This window comes from Erinaceus europaeus, chromosome 4 (assembly GCF_950295315.1).
Source record: "Erinaceus europaeus chromosome 4, mEriEur2.1, whole genome shotgun sequence".
NCBI lineage: Eukaryota > Metazoa > Chordata > Mammalia > Eulipotyphla > Erinaceidae > Erinaceus > Erinaceus europaeus.
In genome coordinates, this window is record NC_080165.1 from 101458755 (window position 1) to 101478468 (window position 19714).

Sequence of the window (19714 nt, forward strand, 5' to 3'; positions counted from 1 at the left end):
CTCTGCTGCACAATAAACATACTATTCCCCGCAATAGTATCCTGAGTGACCTCTGATTCCATCCCCACCACAACTTTCCAGAGAAAGAGCTCAGCGTGCTCACCCCTGTAGCCCTTGGTCTGGACCTCTTCAGCCCCCACGTCTGGTGTGCAACAGAGTAGGTTAGCCGACCAGGTCTGACCGAGGAGAGGGTCCACGAAGGATCCTAACAGGAATGTAGGGCAAAATGGGCAAAATACTGATCTATAGATAGAAATATAGAGATGGGGAGTCGGGCTGTAGCGCAGCGGGTTAAGCGCAGGTGGCACAAAGCACAAGGACCGGCATAAGGATCCCGGTTCCAACCACGGCTCCCCACCTGCAGGGGAGTCACTTCACAGGCGGTGAAGCAGGTCTGCAGGTGTCTATCTTTCTCTCCTCCTCTCTGTCTTCCCCTCCTCTCTCCATTTCTCTCTGTCCTATCCAACAACGACAACAACAATAATAGCTACAACAATAAAACAACAAGGGCAACAAAAGGGAATAAATAAATAAAATAAATATTAAAAAAATTAAAAAAAAAGAAATATAGAGATGGTGATAGGTACAAAGTCAACTCATTCCTGTGATCTTGAGAGAACTACTGCAATTTCCAATGGAGGGGATGGGAAGCAGAACTCTGGTGGTAGGAATGGTGTGGAATAATACTCCTGTTATCTTATGACCTTGTAAATCAATATTAAACCACTCATAAAAGTGGAATGCAGTGTATATTCTTTAGTATTTGTCTTTTTTTTGTGAGATTAGCCCACTTTGTTATGTGGTTTTGTAACTGTTGCATTGCCACCACTGTATAGCAGTCTTTTAAAGAAGTATTTTATTTATTGAATAGAGATGGAGAAACTGAGATGGAAAGGAGAGAGAGAGAGGGACAGAGCTGAACAGACCAGCAGACCTGCTTCACCACTTGTGAGGTTTTCCCCTTGAAGGTGGCAACTGGGGGGCTTGAACCCAGGTCCTTGAGATGGGAGCATGTGTGCTCAACCACTTGTGCCACGACTCCCGTCATATGATATTCCACCAGGTACATATTTCACAGGACATTCACCTGTTGCCTTACTTGTAGGCATGTGTGTGACTCCTAGTCTGCTAGTGCTGAGCTAAGCACTGTAGTTAGCGCACACAGGAGCTGTTTCTGGCACTTGTTTACCAGCTTCCTGGGAATTTTCTGGGGCACAGAGCTGCTGGGTCCCAGGCATCTCTGTTCAGGCCCTGTAGACACTGAAAAGAAGCGAATTTTCCAGAGTGACTGTGTTGCACGTTCAACTACCAATGTGAGGCTTCTGGTTTCTCCACTTTTGATAAAAGATGGAGGAATGTCTACTCTAGCATTTGGTAGTTTCTCTCCTTTTCATTCCTGTTCTTGTAATAGTTGTGCCCTGGGCTTCTGTTTGTATTTCCTTGTTAGGCCGAGGATGAGGGAAGTTGTACATTTTCATTTCACACCATCATTAATGTTTTGCATTTCAAATCTACTACCTTACTAATTGTTTCTATTTGTTTTGTCTGTTTTATGTTTTCAACTTCACTGTCACCTTATTGAGGAAACAGAGTATAGCCTGCTCTTTATTCCTGTTTATATTGTTTTGATAACTTCTTTTGAAATTAATGTAACTTTTAATTGTGTTTTCTTTGCAATACTGACCAATTAGTTACACCCATTTAAAAACCTTAGTAGTATACAAAATACAGCTTTGGGGATGGGCATGGGTACACCCAAGTGGGACTCATATTACAAAATACATATTTAACTTAACACATCCTACTTTTAAATGGTATAATATCGTTTCACATATAATGTTAGAACCTTACTTTAATTCCCTCTTCCTCTCTTTTACTTATTCTATTCTATCCTATTTTGTAGATAGAGACAGAGAAGGCAGGGAGACAGAGAGAAAAGGAAAGAGCGGTTAAGCGCACGTGGCATGAAATGCTCAAGGACCGGCATAAGGATCCCGGTTCGAACCCCTGGCTCCCCACCTGCAGGGGAATTGCTTCATAGGCAGTGAAACAGGTCTGCAGGTGTCTGTCTTCCCCCCTGTCTGTCTTCCCCTTCCTCTTTCCATTTCTCTCTGTTCTATCTAACAATGACGACATCAGTAACAACAACAATAATAACTACTACAACAATGAAAAAAAACAAGGGCAACAAAAGGGAAAATAAATAAATAAATATTTAAAAAATTAAAAAATAAATAAAGAAGAAGAAAGGAAAGGAAGGACCACTGCACCACAGCTCCCTTTCATACAGTGAGAGCTGGACTCAAACCTGAGTCAAGCACTTGGCAAAGCAACAGACTACCCACACGAGCTATTTTGCCGACATCCTAGCCTTTATGCTATTACTGTTGTACAATTTACTACTCCCTGTTATACTCCACATTGTGTTGCTACTAGTTTTCACTTGAAACCAATATTTTGTAGCCTGGCAAGATGGCTCATCTGGGAAGGTGCTTGCTTTGTCTTGCTCTCAAGCCAGGTTCCAACCTAGCCCCCAGTGCACTGAGGGGGCTTCAGTGCTCTGTGTCCTTCCATCTCTGTCTCTGTCTCCATCTTTCTCTCTTTCTGTTTTTTTATTGTTTGAAAAGCAATCTGCCCAGAGTGGTTAAGCCTTGGGAGCACAAACAAAACAAATAAAATACTATGAGTTGTGTCAATTTTTTCTCCATAGTTACTTCCCCCAGGCTCCTTTATAAACCTTTTGTTCCCTCATTGTCTCCACTACCCTCATGAAATTTTAATGTCACAGATAGTAATACACATCATAGTAATACACATCTGTTTACGTTCTGTGACCTTTCCGAAGGTTAAGATTCTACTTTTCTTCCCTGACCTCCCTTTGGCTTTCAGAAAACCAACTTACTACTCTCAGGGATGAGAGTATCCCCATTGAGGAGGTGGGTTTTAGATAATGAATTGTCTTTTCAAATGACTAAGAAAAACACATTTTCCATTTACCAGTCTTTCTTTTTTCCATTTCCAGAACTACCTCTTTGAGTAGGTCAAAAATTTTAACTGGGATTACTCCTTTTATTTAAGTAATTTACTTTATTCTTATAATTTATTTATGTACTTATTTTCTACCACAGATTTGTGGGCAGTGAATTTCCTCAAACTTTGCTGGGTGAAACAGTCTTGAACGTCACTTAAAAATACTTTTTATTGCATATGGTATTTTGGCTTCACTTACGTCTTTTCTGTGCTTTTAAGAAATGTTTATTTTGGGGCCGGGTGGTGGTGTACCTGGTTGAGTGCACATGTCACAATGCACAAGGGCCCAGGTTTAAGCCCCTGGTCCCCACCTACAAGGGGAAAGCTTCACGAGTGGTGAAGCAGAGCTACAGATATCTTTTTGATTCTCTCCCTCTCTGTCTCCCCCTTCTTCTCAATTTCTAGCTGCTTCTGTCCAAGAAATAAAGATAATTAAAAAAAATTTTTAAACAAATCTTAAGAAAAAAAGAAATGTTTATTTTATGTATACATGTCAGATCTTCACATGTAATGAAAAAAGAGTGAGCAAGAGAAAAAGAAAGGGAGAGTCAGCCGGAGCACCACTCAGTAAATGTGGTGCTGAGTATTGAACTGGGATCCTCAGGCATGCAGATCCTATGATTTACCAGTTGAGCTATTCCCCTAGCTACTCTCTCTATACTTATAAGGCTGCTACTCTTATCCCCTGGCTTACATAGTTTCTAGCAAGAAATCAGTCATAAAGGTCACCTTTGTGCCTTTGTCTGTAATATTCTCACTTACTCATCTTCTAGTTCTCCAAGTTCCATCACCCCAAGTTAAGGATTTCCAGGAGTTTGAAAATGATCACTAGTAGCTGAATCATGATATGTGTCTAGCTAGGAAAGGTTTTTTTTAATTATTATTATTATTCATTTTACAAGTGTTCTCTAGATATTTTGGATTTTTACTTCCTTGTTTTTGTTAGTTTTGGAAAGTTATTAGTCAAAGATTTTTATTTTTCTCTTGTATTTCTAGTAATCCTCCTGGGACTTGAATCACGTGTATGATCAAGCCTTGGACATTGTCCTACAGCTCTTGATTGCTAGGTTTTTGTTTCCCCCCTCTTAATTATTTTCTTCTTAATGTTTTGATTGGATAATTCTTATTGCCTTATATTCAAGATTATTGAGTCTTCTGTCTTCTCTGTTTAATCTCCCTCTGAGTGTCCTCATGCAGGCATTTTTTCCATATCTGATAGCATGGGCTGTTTTTGTCTTAGCATTTCTATTTAACATCATTTTTTAATTTATTGCCACTAGGGTTATCACTGGGGCTCAGAATAGCACGATGAACTCTTGGTGGCCACCCCCTACCCTCCCCCCTTTTTAGCTTTCTATTATACTTGATAGGACAGAGAGAAACTGAGAGGGGAGGGGACCTAGAGAGGAAGAGAAATGAAGAGACACCTGCAGACCGGCTTCACTGCTTCTGAAGCTTCCCTCCTGCAGGACGGGAACAAGGGCTTGAACCTGGGTCTTTGCACATGGTAGTTAGTGGGCTTAACTCCTGCCCCCCATTTCACATCTTTGTATTTCTTTCTCTCGGTGGGCATTCCCAGTCATCTCATGCTCCTTGTACACATTTTGCATTTAAATTATCCTTGGTGTAGCTGTTTTAGAATTCTTGTCTGATAATTCTGATGTCTTGATAACACTTTGTTTTTGTAGATTCCTTCATTTTTTTACAACAGGTGCTTTTCTTTGCATGTCTCCCAAGGGGTGTGTGTGTGTGTGTGTGTGTGTGTGTGTGTATGTGTGTGTGTGTGTGTGTGTGTGTGTGTGTGTGTGTAATTCTGGACATAGTAGGAAGGCCAGTTAACCCTGAAGGGAAGAGCATTTATCATTTATACCTGGAAATGGCTACTGTCCCCCCTTTCTGACTCTCACTGAGGAGAGTTGGGGTCAGTTATAGTCAGAGGGTGGACTGGGCTTGCATTTTGTTGTTGCTAGAATCATGATTAGGGGTTAGGCCGGGAGTCAGGGTTAGGGTCAGAGTTAGGGTCAGGGTCAGGATTAGGGTCAGGAGCAGGATCAGGAGCAGGATCAGAAGCAAGAGCAGAAGCAGGTTCAGCGTTAGGATTAGGGTTAGCATCAAGATGAGGAATAGGGTTTTGGTCAAGGTCATGACCAGGATCAGATTTAGGGTCAAGGTTGGGCCAAGGTCAGGATCAGGCCAGTTTCAGATTAGGGTAGGTTCATATTTAAGGTCAGGTTCAGACTCACGTTATCTTAGGGGAAGGGCTTGGTCGGAGTGTTCTTTTTTGTGTGTGATTTTTTTTTTTATTATAGGGGAATTAATGTTTTACATTCAACAGTAAGTACAATAGTATGTACATGCATAACATTCCCCAGTTTCCTATATAACAATACAACCCCCATTAGGTCTTCTGAATCCTTCTTGGACCTGTATTCTCCACACCCACCCACCCCAGAGTCTTTTACTTTGGTGCGATACGTCAATTCCATTTCAGGTTCTACTTCTGTTTTCTTTTCTGATCTTGTTTTTCAACTTCTGCCTGAGAGTGTTCTTGTTAGCATAGCAGCTACATTTTCTGGAAGATCTCTGCTTCCTGGGTGGAAGCACTGCCTCTAGCACCGACTGAGTGTGCCTTTTTCTTATGCTTTATTTCATACAGTTTCAAGATAAGATTGAGCTCTTTCTATTCTCCTGCATTCTAAATGAGAGGCTCTTAAGAAATATAACATACTATCCCTTTGTTTTTCTGTTTTCTTTCTGAGAGATGACCTATAAAAGGAAAGTCTTCTGCTGAGACATCATGTGATTGTGTACCAGCTTTATAAACTTGGAATAAAAGATATGACTTGTAATTTCTTTTTTTATAAGAAATTATTGTGGTGTCATGAAAAATAGTTCACCATAAATGTAGAGAGTCTTAAGACACAGAAAGATAACAAAAAAATAAATAAAAATATGCTAAGAAAAACACTTTTTAATTCCATCAGCTAAATACAGGATTGTGAATAGCTCATCAAGCTTCTAGTCATTTTTCTATGAGTATATTTCCACTGATTTGTATACATACATATATATCCCCAAATATATAATTGATATATTTTTTGAGTAAGCTGGTTCCAAAAAAGTATGTGTTCTTTTGTAGCCTGAGCAGTGTGGCATTCATTTAATAATGATGTTATTCATGTTTGTCTGGCAAAGACATCAAAATTTATGGTGTATTTTCAGTTTTCCTTGAGAGCTGAGATTCCTTCTCTGAGTTGTTTTCCATGATCATCCATGACCCGTTTGTGTCTGTGACTCCAGTGGAATGAAATTCATTTCAGAAAGGACCAGTTGTTGAGTTTGTGTGCAGAGGTCCCTCTTACCCTATGTAATCTCCATCTTTTTGCATTTATGCGACCCTGTTGTTAGGTTTACAACAAACAAATAAGGAGAATGTTGGATGCTCTTCATTTCTGTGGTATTTTCTTTCTTTTCCAGAAAGTATTTTGGAGAAAAAATTGGACTGTATTTTGCTTGGCTGGGACTGTACACGTACTTCCTCATTCCAGCTTCTGTCATTGGGGTGATTGTGTTTCTTTATGGATGTGCTACCATTGAAGAAGACATACCCAGGTAAAATGACACAGGAGAATCCTCAATTCCTACACATTAGTGGTTTGGAGTCCCACTCTAGTAGCAAGTAGATTTTCACATGCTTCCTTCTAAAGTTCTCATCTTCTGTTTCTTTCTTCTCAAATCTCTCTCTCCCTCTCCCTCTCCCTCTCTCTCCCTCTTTCATACACACACCTTCCCTGTGACACATCAGAGAGCTACAGACTCAGGGGAAGTCCCAGAGCCATTCAGAGTGTGGACCCTTACCATTCCTCATCAGACCTTTCTCCTGGCTCAGCATAATTGATAAAATAAATATAAGCTTGAGAAATACTTTCCCCTCATCAAATTCATTACTCCTTCCCCTGCCCTGGGTTTCCCATATACTCAGGGTAGAGAGTGCTTAGTGACAGGGTAGAGGTCACATATCAGTAGTTGAGGATTTAAAATAAAGCTTTGCAACTTTCTGTGAGAGATGAGTATTTGGATATTTTTGTAGGAAACTCTAGTACCATCTGTCCCATGTTGACAGGATTGGGATTCTGCCTTTTCTAAGCCATCTGATGTATGAGAAGAACCATCACTTACCAGATATCTGCCTTGTGCCATGTATGGCACTATATGGCTTTAATGAGCTAGTTTTCTTTGTTCTTACAGAGAGCGATATTGAAAGCACTGTGAGATAGCTATTATTTTTGCCTAATGGGTGGGAAAGCACATGCTAAATGAGGTCACTGAGTCATACAACTTAAACAACTAATAACTGTCAGAGTTAGGGGTGAGCTCTTTTGCCTTCTCCTCAAGAGCCTGGCTTTTTCTCAAAAGCTGTGATGTCTTCTAGAGGGTTCTTCTCCCCTTCTTCTTATCAGCCCAGTAACTTCAACCAGCCTTCAGTTCTCATTTCTGGGGATGGCAAGTGTATTCTCAGAAGGCACAGTTTGCCATGTTGCCATTGCCACTGAGTCAGCGGTTATCATAACAGACCATATCCCAAGGTGCTTGATGTTCTGAAGACTGTGGATAGCAGCCCATTAATAGATGTAGTATCTGTATAATGGGTTATTCTTCAAGTGAACTAGAATTAGCTAGGCTAGAGCATCATGAAATAAAATAATAGTTCACAAGAGGGAAGTAGAAACACTGTTTTCATGGAATATTATTTCAGCTGTGTAGGTATGTTTGTGGGAAAAGGGCTATTATATATTCATATTGGAATATCATGTAAAAAGTTTTTAACTACTGGTTATCAGAAAGTTTCAAGCTGATTATTAAAAATAACCTAACATTTTATTAGATTTTTTATATACATACTGTACGGCATGGCATAACAGAAAGATAATGCCATAGAAAACATAAATGCTATAAATAAATGTCTTCATGAATAATTTTCTCATCAAAATTATATATCCACTAAAGTCCAAGCTCTGTGGGCCTGATGAAAATTCATACAGTACCATTACTCATTGACAAAGAAATAGGCAGGAAAGCCCAATACAGAATATAAACACATTCATACTCTTTTAGGATTTGCATCTGTCAGGACTAAGGCCTTGCACTACTCCAAAGATGATTTTAAAAGTTTCTCATGTTGGCTTTAAGCCTGGAATTTACTATCTATCACTTAAAAAAAGTTTTCCTGTAAAAATATTACAGATTTAAGGAAAGTTGCAAAGAGGAGCCCAGAGTACCCTTTCATCCTGTTTTCCCTAATGGTTATATTTTGCATGGTTGTAGTTCAATATCTGAACCAGAATGTTTATGTGGATGATGAATGCTACCTTTTATCACCAATAATTTTGATATGTGAGCTACAAGCATCACTTGTAAGCAATAACTCCATCTGTATGGCCCATGTATAGACCTTTCGTCTGCACGCCAAGGGATGGGTTCCATTTGTTAGGCATTTACCTACAAGGGTCAGAAAGACTAGGGCACTAAAAAGAAATCGAAACCATATTGAAAACAATGGCTCCTTTAGGTCTGAGACCTTAGTAGCAGATGTTCCTCCTGGGTTTCTTGGCTGATTGTCTCACTGTAACGGCACTGGAAGTTCTGGCACCTCTGTGGTGACCAGGGGACACCGCTTACTCTAGGCTCTTTTGTTTAAATGAAATGTCAGCCTCTTTGTTAATCTTTGCCTTTTAGAGAAAACAGTAGATGGAAGAAATACACCACTAGATTTATGGGCACAGTTCCTTCTACCTAGAAATCTGTGGGTTCTGTACAGCCTAGTGCATGACTCAGGAGGAAGAGGCTTCCCTGGAGGAAGCCTCTCAACTCAGAGACTGCAAAGTCATTTTCATTTCATCCTGAGACACAGTGTCTCCAGAGGACTGTTAAAAATCGCTCCCCATAAAAACAAACAAACAATAAAACCCCATTTGTATATATAAAATATCCTAGCTTTGAATCTGAATGACTTAGGGGCTACCACTGTTGTGAAGGCTGCCATTTTGTACAGATGATTGATTGATGGCTGTGTACCAGTTTGAAAGCTGTTGTAGTGTACAACACTGAGGTTTTGAAGTGCTATGCACTGAATAGGTGGCTAGTACTTCTTTCCTCACTTTTCTTAGTATCCACTAGGTTTATCTGTACTTATAGTCTATGTATAAAAAACAGCCTTGGACACCAAAGTGATAGTCCTAACCTCTGAACTTGAAGGATGTCTCTGAGCACTCCTATGCTTTCAGAGATAGCTTAAGAGCAAAGCTCTCTGCTGGGGTTATATAGAAAAATGATTTTCTTTCTCTCTTTTTTAATTTCCCATTTTATTGAGTGCTAATGGTTGTTGACACATGAGTACATTTTCTCATCTCCCCATGGTAGGTGTCTGAAAAACACTCTCACTTCTAATTTAGGACTTTTTCTGCCATTATATATCAAGACACCAAGGCTGCCTTTACCTCCTCCCATCTCTCCCTTTCCCCCAGGGCCTTTTGCTTTGGTGTAATACACCCCCACTCAGTTCAAGTTTGTATTGCTTTTCTTTCTATTTTCTTTTTCTGACCTTGTTCTTGTCCTTGTTCCAAACCCCTCCCATCCCCCCTTTTTTTTTCCACAAGAACACTGTTCAGCTCTGGCTTATGGTGGTACAGGGGGTGAACCTGGGACTTTGATGCCTCAGGCACTAGGGGCTTTTTGCATAACCATATGCTATGTCCCTCTGCCCACTATCCTTGTTTCTTAAGTGAGCCAGACCTATGTTCTAAGAGTGCACCCTCTTCTCTGAAAGTAGCAACCCCTCAACATACAGAGCAACTCCTTGCTTAATCCAGAAAACTTAAAAAAAAATGTGTTCCCCAGTTACTAACAAATACGTACCAGGTGAACCGACTGACCAACCACAGCTAAAATTATCAAGATGATTTAATATTGTCCATGTGAGTCACTGCTGTTAACACTTGCCAGTAGAAGCTTCACAGCAGCACTGGGGTGGACCAGGATGTATCTGCAAATGCCTGTAGTTTCCATTCTCTCACACTGAAGGCCTTTCCCTGCTGTGGGCTTCGTGGCTCAGGAAAAGCAAACCTGGAGACTGGGACCTGACAGTGACAGCTGTCAATAGCCCATCTACTCCACTTAGAAGGGTCAGTAGACCCAGGCACCGCAAATCACAAGCACACAGTGAGGCCACTGGGCCCATGCACACAGGTCAGAGCCGTGCTCTGCAGTGCCTTCTGCTGCTGGCTCCTCAGGAGAAAGCACAGCTGTGCTTTTCAGTGCCAGATCCTTGTCTCCCATGGCTGGCTCCAGCTGCCCCATGAACACAGCCAATACTCCACTTTCCTGAGATCTTGAGTTCTCCAACCACCCTCCCACACCCCAAGCTTCACTATCTCCACATTCCCCAGGAGGAATATTACACACCGGTCTTGAGTTCATTTATTTTCCTACCACCATATGGTGTGGAGGGGAATGGGTGATGCCTGCCGGGGCTGGTGGTTCCTTGGCTCTTGTTCCCAAGCACTCACATCAGCTTAAATTTAATGGGTCCAGTTAATAACTTACATGGAATTCCAACTCTGCTCACTAGCCTGTTAAACAGAAATGCACTAAGAATAGGTTAGAACATATGTGACAACTTTTTGGCTTACACTTCTTGCTCCAAGTCTCATAGAATCTAGACCCTGAAAGGATGTACCTTATTCTTTTACTCTGCCTCACCCCATTTCATGCTTATATTTTTAAAGGTCCATTTCTCCTTTAATATGCAAGAGAGAGGGGCCAGGGGAGGGAGGGAGATAGAGGACACACACCATAGCATTGTGCTGGCACATTTGATTCTGGGGTTCAAGCTTAAGACCTCACATTTTAGAGCTCTGAGCTTTATTCACTGAACCATCTCCCAGGATACAGTTACAATAACTTTTATGTGGTTGATGTTATTGCCCTCTGCGATAGAAGGGCCATGCCTGTGAGGCACTTGGACAAGGACTTCCTACCTAGATCTGACTCCATGTTTCTGCACGTGGCATCTCCTACAAGCAAGGGCCGTTGTTGACCCAGCTGTGTACTCCAGTCTATTTTCTCATGTGACTGCCATTTGTGAGACAGCCAGCAGGATTTTGAAGACAGTACTTAATAAATGGCTGGTGACAGACAACTTCAGACAAGTGATGTTCTCCTAGTTGCTGATACTTCCTGCAAACCTCAGGGACCCAGCACATTTTGAAGGGGCATTGCAAGGCACCATTCACTGTGCAACATTTCTGATGGATATGTTCACTTGCTCTTGGGAAGATACTTCTAGTGAAAGGGAATTCCATACCTCAGAAAGTGGCCCATCCATTTTGAGGACAACATACTAGAAGTTGTAAGAACTGTAAGACACTCTCAGGAGCCAGGGAATAGCACAACTGGTTAAATGCATATGTTACCAAGTGCAGGGACCCAGGTTTGAGCCTCAACTCCCCATCTGTGTGTGTTTTTGGGGTGTGCTTCACAAGTGGTGAAGTAGTGCTGTTAGGTGTCTTTCTCTCCCTCTCCTCTCTCAATTTCTCTCTGTCCTATCTAATAAAAAAATAGAAAAAAAAATGTCTGCTGGAGGCCGTGGATTTGTAGTACTGGTACCAAGCCTCAGCAATAACCCTGGTGGCAAAATTAATTAATTAATGAAAAATAAAAGAAGGACACTCTCAGGGCAGAGCGTCCAAGCCAGCTTCTTCACCCTCTGAGCTGCTAAGCTTAGTCACAGGCTTGGAGGGAGCAATTGGTTGGGCTGGTTCTCTCAGCCTGAGTCCCCTGGGAGTGCCCCCTGACCCAGCAGTCTCTGTTTACCACAGCAAAGAGATGTGTGACCAGCAGAACGCCTTCACCATGTGCCCCCTGTGTGACAAATCCTGTGACTACTGGAACCTCAGCTCAGCCTGCGGCACAGCACGTGCCAGCCACCTGTTTGACAACCCCGCCACGGTCTTCTTCTCCATCTTCATGGCTCTGTGGGGTAAGCGGGCGTCCACAGGCTTGCTTCCATGGGGGAACCTTGCTTGTGTGTGTCCTGCAGCAGCTGGGCTCTAAATGCCATATCCTTGGCTTTATTTCTTGCCGTATTTATTACTTCTGTCTTTGCTTATTTTATTCTCTCTCCTTTTTTGTGGGCAGAAGTGAGAGTAGCCTCTGAGGCTTTATTTCTAAACTATATTTTATCTATTTATGTTTAATGAGGGAGAGAGGTATGGGGTGGAGGGAGAGTTCTTTCAGAACCTGGGATAGCAAGCCCATAGTAACTGAACATTTCCAAGAAGACACACCACATTTGCTAAACAGGGGACCAAGTCAGCATGTCTCAGTCCATCTTGCATGACCACCTGCTTATACTCATCAGGGGCTTTGCAAGCCCTTGGCAGCCCCATTGTCCCCAGTCTGGTAGGCTGTGACCCTGTTGTGGAAATGAACTCCAGGGGGCCCAAGGGCAGCCCCAGACTGGCTGTGAGTCACATCCCTGGAAGTGTGAGGTGGGGAGGAGAGGACCACTCATGCAGTGTGGGGAGAGCAGAACTTGACCCTCCCCTTCTTTCTGGGGACCGCTGTTGTGGGGACCTCAGACTAGTCTGGAAAGATCCCCATGTTCTCAAGCCACCAGGGACCATTTCAAGGGGACACTGTATTCTTTATCCTCAGGGCCACATGGGCAATGCTCAGCCAGGGCCAGGATGAGGAGGAAATAGCACTTGTCACCACAGAGCTCAGGGTGGGGCAGTAGAACCCCTTGAGACTTCATGCCTGATTGTCCCAGGCAGTTCTATGTCCCTTGGTCACACAAGAGCATCTTATAATAAAACCACCACCCACTTGCAAGGATGAAGGGATCCTGGGATGCCTGTTTACATTCTGATAATGGCAGCCCTAATTTCCACATATGTGTCCTATGAACATTGCCGTAATTGAGCAGCTGCAACTTGCTAACGTCAGGTCCTGTCCCAGGAGTACTTTTCTTAGGCTGCTGGGCTCCTTGTCATAGAGGATGGTGATTCTCAACTGCACCTCCCCACCTTCAAGCCCCAGCGGCACCCCTCCTCAAATAGGGAATTCTCAATAATTTACCACTCCCCACCACCCCTCCTCTCCCCTCAACCCATCCTACTGCCTCTCCTAGAGCAGTGCAGGGCAAACAACAAAAAAAAGGGGGTGGTGGTGGAATTATGTCAGAGCTTCCTGGCATAGGGCAGGGTTTTGTTCTGTTGTCTTAACAGTCTTGCTATGTTTTATGTGATTGTGTATTTGGTTACAGCAGCCAAGAGCCCCTGGGCATGATTGCCTACAAATCACAATTAAAAATGATAGTGATGCCTCTCATTACTGTGATTACGATGATCGGCTGTGCTGAGCTGGGTGGGCCTGGGCTGGGGGCCAGGCCTGCCAGGAACAGGCTGGGGAGCAGGGCTTCTCCACAGGGTGAGGCTGGGCTGTTGAGGGAGAGGGAAGTGGGGGTGCTGAGCCCAGGAGCACAGGGAGGGTACTCGTCAGCAGGACGTGGGTTTGTTGGAATCTTCAGGCTCAGCCCGCTGTGGTTCTGGCTTTAAAACTCTGGGAAACTGCAGAGAGAGTGCAGCCCTGTGGAACCAGAAAGTCAAGGACCAGGGTTTCTAACTGCTCTAGTGCTGAGGGCACATATCAGTCAACCCTCCAGTTGTGGATTCCATGGCAAGGCATGGCCACCGGATGTGTGTCATAATAGGGTCTGTACTCTCTAGACTTTTTAATTGATATATATCTCTCTCTCTCTTACTTCCTCTCTCTCTCTCTCTCTCTCTCTCTCTCTCACACACACACACACACATACACACACATCAGAGCACTGCTTAGTTCTGGTATATGTAGTGTCTAGGATCAAACCTCATGCATACAAGACCTGTACACCCCCACTGAGCTATCTCCTCAATCTCCTAAAGCCAATACTCTTTAGTGATTTTTAAATTATTTTTAGAATATTTATGAATGAAAAATATATGGAGATAGAGAGAGAGATGGGGAGAGAAACCAAAGTATCACTCTGGCAAAAGTGATTCCAGGGACTGAATTTAGGACCTCAAGCTTGAGAGTCACTTTATCTACTGCACCACCTCCCAGGATACTAATATACTCTTTAAAAAGATATATGTATTTATTTATTAATGAGAATAGGGGAGAGAGAGTGAGTGAACAAAAGAGTGAGCAAAAGCATCACTCCAGCACATACAGTGCTGGGGGGAGGGGAGAGACAGAAGAGACATCTGCACTACTTGGAAAATTTTCCCCTCCTGGCCCCTCCCCCCTGCAGTTGGGGACTGGAACTTGAACCCAGGTCTTCACACATGGTGATGTGTGGACTCTGCTGGCTGAGTCACCATCCAGTCCCTCCAAAACACTTCTCAGAATAGACCCCATATTCAAAACCCAGCTCAGGATCCCTTTCTGCCAACTGGTACTGCCTTCTTCTGCATGGCTGTCCACAGTGTCTGGTCTGGTCTGCTATTCCCAGCCGGGCAGGCCCTACTCAGGTAGCTCTGTGGTTATCTATGCTCTCCTCTCAGCTGAAGCCACTGGAGAATGAATCCACGACAGGTGAACTGATCCTTTCCTCCTCCCCCATGATGACTAGGGCAGTATTTTGTATATGCCACACATCTTAGTCAAGCCTAGTATTTTCTTGCAGGATTGGAAATTCTGCTGTTTTACTCAGATACCAAGAGAGTTGTTGTAGGAGAGCTCACAGATATAGGAAGAAAAAGACAGGAAGGCCCAGGGGGACCTGGAGCTGGAGCTGCTGTCAGAAACCACAGCCTCTGCTTCTGCAAATAATCTTCATGACTGAGGCTCTGTAGGCTCAGGTTCAATCCCCAGCACCACCATAAACCAGAACTGAGCAGTGCTCTCGTTAAAAAAGAAAGGTAAAGAGAAGAAAAGACTGTTTTTTTCCTTCTTGCAGGTGGTAAATGGTTATTCCCCTCTCAATTTCTCTTTGTGCCTCTCAGTTCCAGTGTGCATAAACGAGGCTCTGATTGTCTTAGTGTGCTCTGGCTCTGCTGATATATCCAATTGTGATATACTTGGCATAACTATAGGCTGTACTGGTTTCTTTTGCAAACTATTGGGCTGATCTTTTGTGGGCTTTGGTGGAAGCAGGAAAACTGATCGGTGAGTCAGTATAGAGGGCATCCAGCCAGCATGTGCCAAGCAAATGGAATGAAGATAAATGAGTGAGTGAGTGAGTGAGTGAGTGCCACCAAGGGCCCATTATTCTAGCAGCTGCATACACAATGGGTCAGGAGGATGAGAAGCTGGAGCCAGGTAGAACTATTAGGAGATGCTCTATAACCACAGACTGAGATGATTTGGATCCTGAGAAAGGAAGTGGTGGTGAAGACAGACAGAAAGATGGGGAAAGAAGGGAGATCTGGGAAGGGGAAGGTCAAAAACACTACATGCAAATGAGAAATGCCCTTTAACAACAGAGACTGCATCTTCATCCTTGTACCCTGGTTCAATGTTCAAAAGACATATTGATTTTTATTTTATGACAGAGAAAGAGAGAGAGGAAGAATGAGTCCAGAGTATTGCTTTAGCAGATGCAGTGCCAGGGCCTCAGACAGCTCCACTGTGCTCTATTGGCTGTACCACCACTGCCACCTTTCTAGTCAATTTCCCTCACTCATTTTGTGAGATCAGTAAGCAGAAATAGGGAAAGGTGTGTGTGTGTGTGTGTGTGTGTGTGTATGTGTGTGTGTGTCCGTGTCCTATTAGACATGTCTGTTACCTCTCTAAGATGTCCAGCAGTTCCAGCTTTAAGTAAGAAGAAGGCACTAAATGACTTACAAAGAGTTCCTGTGTTTGCAGTTAGTAAGTTTATTCTCTGCATCCTTTGGTGCCCAAAAGATATTCAAAACCCACTTTTCAAAATTAATACGTATTCTTTCCCTTTGTTTTCAAGCAACCATGTTTCTGGAAAACTGGAAGAGACTACAGATGCGGCTGGGCTACTTCTGGGACCTGACTGGTATAGAAGAGGAAGAAGTGAGTCCTCTCATGTGCTTCCTGGGGGCCATGCTTTGCTGTGACCTGGGAAGGGCTGTCCTGCAGTAGATAATCACTGACAGGTGTCGGCAGGCCAGCTGCACACTGGATGATCCTTCTGGGGCTGTGTTTCTGACTTGGCTCCATGTGCTGAGATGTGTTTGTTTGGCTCTGAGGCCCAGAGTTCAAAGCCCCTCACTTCTCTTGAGCTGTAAGCCAGAAGTCCCTGTGTCCCCATCTGGGTAAAGGAATGACGCAAGAGTCAAGCCTTGTAGTTAACATTGAGATTGAGCTTAACTGCCTCCTCCCTCCCATCTCACTGGTGCAGTTGAGCATGGAATCAGAGACTAGGAATTGTTTTCACTTGACCTAGAGCAGGGATATTATCAGAGAGGCTATGGGTGCCAGAGGCTGGCTGCCTTTGATGCCTGCGGAAGGAGTAAAACCAAACACCTAGTGCACAACTTGCAACTTGGGTATGAACAAGGGCAGAACAAGATTACCGGAGAGCTTAGTGTTCAGGGAAGAGGATGTATAAAGGGTGAAAACAAACCAGTCTTTTCACTAGGCTCTTTTTGAGAGCTAGGACCCCCATCCTGATGGTATAAGGTGACAATAACATGTTGACATTGTCACTGTCACCTTACTTTTGTCTGCTCATAGTACCAGTGACTGAACAGCTAATGTATCAGATAGGTGCTCCTAATATGGTGGACATTACATATGCGATGCTGGGAGAAGCATCTGGAAGGAGTAGGTGCCATGTTTAGAGGTTGGTCGTGTGCATTGTGTCATCTGAGCAGAGAGCTGCCTTCTTCACTGTGTCTTACAGCAATTGTGCCCTCATCTTGGACTTGGATTTTGTGACCCTGTTGTTCTATGAGCAAGTGAGGTCCCCTGCTCAGTCTAGCTCCTGGGCATGTGTGGCTCCCCGGGACTGGGCTGTAACATCATGCCTTTTCTTGGTGCTCTAATTAGTTTGTTTCGGAGCAGATGGACTTCCACTGCCATGCACTGAGTACATGCTCACTCCCCTAGTTCTGTTCCTTCAGCATATGCCATGAGACTGACAACATCATGGCTACTGCAGCAAATGAGCGGGTGTGCATATGGATTCTGCCTGCAGAGAGGATCCGATTAATTTGGGAGATGAGCAGAAAGTAGTAAAGGAAGTTGCATTTCTTGGCAGGGGTGCTCAACCTAGTGGTCCCACCGGAAATAGTTGGACTGTGTGGAAAGTTTAGTTGAGACAGTTTGTTTGGTGAAAGCTATCTGAATCAGTTCTGGGGGTAGGGGGTGGTGAGAGAAGAGAGGAGTTTTGTGGCTGGCTTGAAGAGGTAGGAAGGGCACAACAACACTCTCCTCTTTAGGTCAGGATGCTTCCAAAGAAAAGAAGGAGAAATCCTGAAATCTCACTTGTGTGGGGCCAGTTAGACACATCTGTTGAGGGAACCAGCTAGTCCGTGCTCGGGAAAGTGGAGACACGGTCACACAGAGAAAGGCACTATCTGTGACACAGCAGCCATCACCTCCCAGCCACAGGCCACCAACAGGAGTGGGACTAAATCTATTCCTTCTTCTGCAATCAGGTTTCCTGTTTCCTCTTTAACCCAACAAGCCAAGATGACTTTACAGGCACTTGGAAGCCAAGAAGTCATGCTGGCTGACAACAGCCTGCCCAAGACTGGTTCTGTCCCTACACTGAGAGATGCTCTTAGTGACTCTTGTGTGACATTGTTGCAAGCCTGGTGCTTCCCCAGAGCAAGAGCAAGCCCAGGATCAGGATGGACCAGAGGAAAAAAGGACAGCCTTAGTATCATGCATGTTTGTTACATTTTAGACTGGGATTTTCACTCACATTGAAAATCCAGTGTGATTTGCTTAAAAATCTCAAAACACCTACTCTTACCCAGTTTGGGCAAGGAATGTGGCACCCCCTGAGATGCAGTCTCCCATCTTCCAATGGTTTCATTCAGCAGGGTGCTGTCACCTCACAGGGTAGCTGTGATAGGGTGTTGTGTGGTCTCTAAGTCCTGAAATATGGTGGTGATTATGCAAGAGAAACAGTGTAGGAAGAGGCCCTCTGTTTTCTTTTCAATCAAGCTCTGGGAGACTAGTCAAACTGTCATGATCAGCAAAGGGAAGAAAGGGCACCCACACGGAGAAAACAGCCAGTTGGGTGGGGGGAGAGCAGAGGGTGAAGAAAGAGCTCACTGGGGAAGGGTGTGTGCTTTGTCATGAGTGGTGGAGCCCGGGTTCAATACTGGTACCACAGGGGAGTGTCACAGCAATGGGAGAATCTCCACTATTCTATCAGAATAAAAAACAATAATAAAAAAAAAAACAGCCTGGGAGTAAGTTAACTGGAGCTTGTCTGTGGTCTAGGCCTCCCTCCCCCACACCAGCCAGCCAACCAATCAGCCAGCCACAAACCCACCAGCAGGCAGAAGCTTTGATTAGGAATCTAAGATTATGAATCAGAAACAGTGAGATGCCTGAAGGGTCTAGGTGGCCACAGGGGACGGGGCCTGGTGGCCTGGGGGGGAGAGGGCTATGTCTCCCATGAGTCCCAGAGCATGGAGGTCAGTGTAGGAAAGCATTTGCACTGCCATTTCATTGGCCACTATTTGTCATGTGTAGTTTCTCCTCTCCATCTTGATGGCACATCTTGGGGATGCCCAGTGCGGGGCAGAAGCCTAGATTGTCAACTTTGGGATTTCTCATGTATGAGGAGTTGCTTATTTTGGGCCCATGATGATGCACCACCTGAAACCCTGCCTAGATGAGGCCAGTAGTGGTTCAGGGGTAATTAAGAAGTCCTCACATCTATAGCTCATTGTCCGTTAGGAGCTGAGAGAAGTTCCCTGGTGAGAAGGCCAGGTGCGCACTGTTCACTCCCTTTGCAGGGAGTCCTTTGTGTTCCCATCCAGTATCCCATCTATCTGGCCCTGGTCTTCTCAGTTTGTTTTTTTCCCAGACCTGGGGACTCACCATCTAGGCCTGAAGTGGCCCTGTGGTGCTTCTTGAGCATGGGTGCTCTTGCCAATGAGTCATTCACACCCCTAAGCTGTCCAGGAGGAAGGTCCAGGCAGGCGAGCTTTAAGGTCCCTTGTGGCCACCTTTGACTGAGACATGGATTGATCACTCTGTTAGATTACAGACTCAGGGAGCAAGGAAGCTGTTTGTCAAGGGGGCCCTAACCCCCAGCTGTGGGCACATCTGTTTCTCCAGCTGGGATTCTGTTCACTGAGATGTACAATGTGAGGTATGAGGTTAGTTGTTGGAGGGCTGACTAGATATCTCCTTCAACCTTGGGTCAAACCATTGCTTAAAGCAAGTGACTTCTCTGTGTGTCTGCTGCCTAGTTAACATGTGCTCTCTCCTTTCTCAACACCGGCACCATTCCCAGGAGCGTTCCCAGGTTTGGTTTTCAGTGTGGTGACCAGTGCTGTCTATAACCCTCTCTCCCACTCTTCCCCATCCCATTGTGTTCCTTGTCTAGACAGTTCCTTGTGACCATGTGTGATGTGACAATTCCTATTCATTAGCATCTGATCCCAAGTTCTGACTTCATTGTTGTCTGGTCATCTCCCACAGC

At 44.1% G+C, this 19714-nt stretch overlaps 1 protein-coding gene across 1 annotated transcript in view; it reads left to right on the top strand.

The window, feature by feature from the left end:
* ANO2 (anoctamin 2) overlaps positions 1–19714 on the top strand; it is a 365356-nt gene that overhangs the window by 186849 nt on the left and 158793 nt on the right. The window contains exons 11-13 of the mRNA XM_060190229.1: positions 6508–6642; positions 11907–12067; positions 16034–16116. Coding sequence (XP_060046212.1) covers positions 6508–6642; positions 11907–12067; positions 16034–16116 — 379 coding nt within the window. The remainder of the gene's footprint in view (positions 1–6507; positions 6643–11906; positions 12068–16033; positions 16117–19714) is intronic.